This window comes from Hemicordylus capensis, chromosome 6, assembly GCF_027244095.1.
Source record: "Hemicordylus capensis ecotype Gifberg chromosome 6, rHemCap1.1.pri, whole genome shotgun sequence".
Classification (NCBI taxonomy): domain Eukaryota; kingdom Metazoa; phylum Chordata; class Lepidosauria; order Squamata; family Cordylidae; genus Hemicordylus; species Hemicordylus capensis.
This window is the reverse complement of record NC_069662.1, coordinates 90,377,679-90,384,126: the sequence shown is the minus strand read 5'-3', so window position 1 is coordinate 90,384,126 and position 6,448 is coordinate 90,377,679. Positions and strand designations below refer to the sequence as shown.

The 6,448-nt window shown below is 47.1% G+C and overlaps 1 protein-coding gene across 1 annotated transcript in view; it reads left to right on the top strand.

Moving 5' to 3' along the window:
• The first annotated feature begins 355 nt into the window (after positions 1 to 355).
• SEPTIN7 (septin 7) overlaps positions 356 to 6,448 on the top strand; it is a 128,288-nt gene continuing 122,195 nt past the window's right edge. Inside the window, exons 1-2 of the mRNA XM_053264694.1 lie at positions 356 to 487; positions 985 to 1,011. Coding sequence (XP_053120669.1) covers positions 356 to 487; positions 985 to 1,011 — 159 coding nt within the window. The remainder of the gene's footprint in view (positions 488 to 984; positions 1,012 to 6,448) is intronic.

Sequence of the window (6,448 nt, the reverse complement as noted above, 5' to 3'; positions counted from 1 at the left end):
GGGAACAATCTGAATGATGTATGTTTGTTGGCAAGGGATTGCTATTCAGCTGTTGGGTGTGTAGGAAGCAGCAGCGTGCGTAGCCGGCCTGGCACAAGAAGAAAGGAGCAGGCTGCTAGGTCCCACCCATTCCAACATATCCCTATCCCGAGCTGTCAGCAGCTTCCAACCAGCTGAGTGATCCACCCTCCCTCGCTGCCAGTAGCCATCCTCCTTCTCCAACTTCCGGCTTCTGCTATCATCCACTTCTTCCTACTAGAGCTGCCCGGCGCCCGCGCCTATTTCTATCTCAACCCGTGCGCTATTTGCGTTAGCTGCTCCTGGCCTCTGTTATAAAAGGCCGGCTGGCCAGATAATGTCGCTACGAGAACAGCTTGTCAGTCGCAGAAGCAGCAATTCTTGCGCAGTAGCTTCACCCCCGCCATCTTTGATTAGGGCAAAATCTCCTCGGTTTCTCCAGCTGCCACTTAAGTCTGCACTGAAAACCGTAACCTGTCCTGTTAAGGGCTTGGCGGGAAACCAGATGAGTAAAACCATGTCTACGTCGGAAAGCCCCGCACGCACCGAATGATTTTTATTTCATACGGGCCGAGCGTTACATATATTTTAAGGTGGAGGAAAACGCCCAAAACAAACATGGTGGGAACAACCTTCACCGCTTCTAGAGAAAGGCGGTGGCGGGCAAGGCTTTAAAAAAAAAAAAGTGGAATGAGGGGGTAGGTAGATTCTCGCGACATCTCAGGCGAGGCCGGAAGAGGCTGCGGACGGGGAGTAAGTGAAGTCCACCCGCCCGCTCGGCCTTTCATTAGTACGTGTGCGTAGGTGTCGCTTGGCTGCTTGGTGGTTACGCCGAGAAATCAGCGTAGGGGGCTTTGGAGAATCGGTAGGGCGGCGATAGTAGTAGTAGAAGCACCGTCAGGCGAGGGAGGGAGCAGCTCGCTCCGTGCCGCCACGGCTGAGGGGGAGGAACGTCAGCAATAACAGCCGCCGCCGCCGCCGCCAGCACCATGGGTGAGTCTCCATCCCGGGCTCTTCCGCCGCCGTTGTCCGGGGGTGGGGGAGAAAGGAGAAGATTGAGGTACCGGCTTGGAGCGGAGGGCGGGCGGTGACAGTTGGGGAGGGAAGACTGCCCTTGTCCCCTCTCTGTGACACCGTCCGTCTCCCGCGCGCGCGCTCTCTCCCCCCCCGCCCGCCGGTTTCCGTGACGGAGGCGCTAACGGGGGCCATGCTTCACTCGCTCGCGCTTCCTGCGAGTCCCTCACGGAGGGGGCTGAGCACGCGCCACCCGCCCAGACAGCTGAGACCAGAAGCCGCGCTGAGCGGAAGGGAAAAGCCGCCTCCCGCCAGGAATCCCGTTTTCTGAGGGAGTCGAAGCTTAGATCCTGCTGCAGGGAGACACCCTGGCCGCGCTCCCCCCGCCCCTGAACTCCTCATAACTCCCGGGTTGGAGCTCGCTTCCTTTCGTAGCCTCCCCCCATTTCCTTCTACGTTTAAAGACACCTCCTTTCGTTTCAACACCCCCCCTTTCTAGCATTATATTTTCAAGCCCCCCCCTTTCCCCCCCTCTTTTCTTTTTGCAGCGCTTTCGGCTTCAGCCTGGTTGAGTTCTCTCATCCTCATTGCGAGAAATGCTGGCTGCAGCCTCACCGCGCGCGCACACTCCCAATTTCCTGCGTCGTCTTTTACGGCGAGCTTCTTGCCTTCCCGCCCCCCCCCCCCGCTTCCTTTTTTTTGGGGGGGGCGCCTCATGCTATAAAACAAAAACGCTTCAAAACGAAGGTCCTTCATTCTTATTTCTCTTTCCACACACCTCTTCTCCCCACCATATTGAGCCCCAAATTTGGGATGGATGAAATTTGCTAGTGGAATTGAAACAGCCTTGACAAAATATAATATACAAGAGACAAGCGGGAGGGAGCAGAACATCTCGGAACAGTTAAAGGAATGAAGGTATATCTGACAGCATAAGGTGATTGGGCATACTGCAATTGGTTCTTTTAGTTAGTCTTGGTTTGCTGTAAATAAAGCTGTTGTAATTTGACAGTTTTATTTGGGAGGGAAGCTCTTAAATCTCAAATATAGTTGAGCCTGGGAATGTGTGTTGTGGTTGCACCCTGAAGAGCATTGTGTATGTGGGTGTATCCATGTTACATATTTGAATCAATTGAAAATGTGGTACTCCTAAATTCATCTACTCACCATGGTGGTTTTATATACTCTTCTTCTCAAAGACAATTGTAAATGTTATAGATTGTTCATTTTTATCTTTTAAAACTCACATACAATTTGAAAAAACATTCATATCTAAAATAGGGTAAAAGTGTTTGCTTCATAAGACTGTGATTTAGTGCTTGGTTTCCTAATCCTAGAGGATCCACATATGGTATATCTTCAACATTGCATTAGGGATTCCTGTTGAAACTATAGATGAATCTTAAGATTATTTGAAAACTTTATATGTATTAATCTTCGCAATTGCTCTTCCTGAGGCTATTTGTAGAGGTCATGCCTAAAAGATCCTGTCTACAAGTCTCTGTACACCTAGGATGTTTTAAGCCCTTAAACACTAGTAAGATATAAAGCCTGGTCCTGTGCATTTTTAGTTGAAAGCAAATCTTGAATTCAGCAGCACTTATTCTTTGTAACTGTGCATAGGATTGCAGCCTGTGTCTTTAATGCCGTAGTCCTATGCACACTCACCATGATGTAATCATAGTGGGATTGACTTCCACATAGGATTATACTTTAAAAAAAAAAAAAGTTATTTACCAGAGTATTTTGACAGCATAGCCATTGAAACTTATGGTATAGAAAAAGATTTCCATTGTATGGTTTTAGAACTATAGCTTCAATAATTTTTTCACCAGAAAGTTCCTGACTTTTGTGTTCTGGTGTTTACCTTTGCCTATCCGTCTCTTTCTGCTTGGTGCTTTGCCCTAAAGACAATTGTAAATGTTATAGATTAGGCTACAGTTGTAGTTGCAAGATTGGTCATAAAGCATCTCATGTTAGTGGAACAGTTCTTTCAAAGCAGGCTTTGCTGTCAAACTCATGGATGAATTGGAACAAATTAGAAATTAGAACACAAACATTGCTTCTGATCAGCCCTCTCCATTAGAATACCTGTGGATATACTTCATAATTCCAGTCACAGGAATGAAATGAGGGATAGGGGAAGTGCTGAGGAATTGGCCTTTCAAATGGTATAGCATCACATCTGTGTTCTCATAACAGACATCAGCCCCCCCGTACTGTGTGTTCAAAAGCATACACAGGTATTTCTTGTGGTAGTCTTTGCATGCAATGTATGAAGAATGGTCAAACCCCCGAATGTAATTCTGTACAGAACTGGCTTTCTGCAGCTGTGATGTTCTTTTTTTTAAAAAAAGGGCAGGCAACTTCCAGATTTAGTTAAGACTAAATACCAATGGAATCAATGGGGCAAGTTAGTCATGAGTAAAGGTAGGGAATGCCATCAAGTTGGTGTTGACTCCTGGCTAGGGATGTGCATGGAACTGGCGAGGGGGATGGCTTTAAGGGTGGGGCTGGGTGCACTTACCTCCCCCCCGCTGCGTTTCCCCAGCCGGTTCGCGAGCCCTTAAGAGCCTGTCGGGGCGGCAGCATACCCCCCCTTGAGAGGAGAGCTGGTCTTGTGGTAGCAAGCATGACTTGTCCCCTTAGCTAAGCAGGGTCTGCCCTGGTTGCATATGAAAAGGAGACTAGAAGTGTGAGCACTAAAAGATATTCCCCTCGGGATGAAGCCGCTCTGGGAAGAGCAGAAGGTTTCAAGTTCCCTCTCTGGCTTCTCCAAGATAGGGCTGAGAGAGATTCCTGCCTGCAACCTTGGAGAAGCCGCTGCCAGTCTGTGAAGACAATACTGAACTAGATAGACCAGTGGTCTGACTCAGTATATGGCAGCTTCCTATGTTCCCTGCTGCTCCGTGCCACCATTTACTAGATGTACCCGGAAGTAGGAATGTTGACTGCATGTCGCTCACTCATGCTTGTCGCACACGTGCACCAGACTTGCGCACATGTGAGTGTGACGTGAGCGAGTGACGTGTGCAGTTGTTGTTCCTACCTCCGGGTACATCCAGTAAATGGCTGCATGGGGCGGCATGGAGGTACGCTGCCATCCCGAAGGGCTCTGAAGGACCCGCATGCTGGCGGGGGAAACATGGTGGGGGGGTGAGTGCACCCGCCCCTGCCCTTAAAGCCAGCCACCTCCCACATACCTTTGAGCTGGTGGGGATTCAAACTGGTTCGGAGGCCCGTTAAAGGGCCTTTGAACTGGTTCATGCACATCCCTACTCCTGGCAACCACAGAGCCCTGTAGTTCTCTTTGGTAAAATACAGAAGGGGTTTACCATTGCTGCCTTCTGCGCAGTATGCAATTATGCCTTTCAGCATCTTCCTACATCGCTGCTGCCCAGTATAGGTACCAGCGGGGATTTGAACTGGCAACTTCTGGCTTGCTAGTCAAGTCATTTCCCACTGCACCATTAAGTGGCTTAGTGAGTTAGGGACATGAGTAAGTCCCATTAATTTCAGTGAAAGTTAATCTGGATACTGTCTCTAGTGTCTTAGAGCAATTGTTAAATTATCATGCTGGATCATGCTTCTTTGGGAGAGTCATGTCAACTTTCTTGTTAAACTAGCACTTGATAATTCATCCCTGGACATACTAATGTGGGTTAGTCAGCTTGATGGAGTGTCAAAACCAGTTTTTTGCAATTCTTAATTTGTATTAAGCATGTTCATTGTGGATTATTGGAACACTAGTATGGGCTTAACTTTAAAACCTTTTGATGTGGTTGTCGGAGATGTGAGTGTCGAGCACTGACTTTGTCCTGCTAAAGCAGTGAACTTGGTATAGGGTTATGAGTAGCAGATGGGCATATCTGTGTTCGATAGAAGTATCAAGACTGTGATGTGGTGGAAAAAGTGCTGTCCTTTAAAAGGATTTGAAAGCCATGTAGTTTTTCTGGTGTACACCATGAGATTCAGGAACAGAGTTTGTGTTCATTCTGACTTCAAAGACAAGGAGTGTATGTTGAGCCATCCCAGATGGCTCGACCAGTTGCTTTTCTCCTACCCCATCTACCTGATAGCTGACTAATATTTGTGATTGTGGATTCAGCTGAGCACAAATAGAAGATCAGAAGTGTTTGATGGTGTGATTGTATTGGCAGATGATCAGAACATGTAAAAACATATACGCCTGGCATATCGAAGTACTGGGGGAAAGGAAGAGAGGCATTAGATCAGCTAGTCTCTTCTCTAGGACATAGAAATATTATACTGCCTGCTAGCCTTTGCATTCATTCAGCATGGCCCCCTCAGGCTTATCCAAGCAAAGCAAATGTGAAAGGGTGTGTGTCTTCTCAGAGACCTTGGCACATATCACCATGCGCTCTTGTTCCTCAGAGAAATCTTGGCAGGGGTTTCAAATGCCTTCAAGCATCCAAGTAAAGCAAGGATGCAAGTACCTATCCAAAGCAAAAGTATGAAACGGGTGGGAGTTTTCTTAAAACTCCTGGCATATCTGCCTGAAATGGTTGTGACAAGGGTTGACCATCAACTCTAAGAAAGTTGTACCATGCTTGAAAGTTTCATTCCATCCTGACTTGTAGTAATAACTTTATAGAGGTTTTGTTGCAATTCAGGCTGTGGTGATGAAGGGAAGAGTGGATTTGAGGTAATACCATCCAACAAGCAATATGCCATGTGAGGCTGCTGATCATGTTTGAGTGTTTTTGTCACTGTCACACAGTATTTGAATGATTTTATTTGGAATTTTGTGTCATGAATAACAAACAGTACTGTGTTAAGGAAATACAAACAGAGGAAAGGAATAAATGGAAGGAGGACATGCTCTCAGCTACTGCCTGTGGGCTTCCCAGTGGTACTTGGTAGGTCATTGAGTGAAACAGGACACTAGACTAGATGGGCCTTGGGCCTGATCCAGCAGTGCTGTTACATTCTTAACTTGCATCCAGTGAGGAAACACTTTCCCTTCGCCTTCTGGGGCATGTGGATGAAGCCTTAAAAATCCTCCCTTTTGTTTAGTGCGGCATGATCAATGAGTGAATTCATTTCCATACTGGAAATATGGAATATTGGGTTGGAAAGAACACCATAGAGCTTTTGTAACTGCCCCTCTTTAAAGAGTCCGGAGATGCAGCCATGATAGTGCTTATCCAACCATCAGTGTTCTCTCTAAGATGTGCACATGAGCTCACATACTTTTTGATGGCCGCTCAGTTAATTTTAGATCCTGCTCAGGTTGAATCAGGAAGGTCCCATTCTGAATGCACATGCGCACACACTACCTTGATCCTGCTGCCCAGAACAAAACTGATTCCACACACTGATGAAAAAAATTAGAGAGAACACTGCCAACTATGGGAAGAAGATTGTTGTAGCTGGGGAGGAGATAAGCCACATG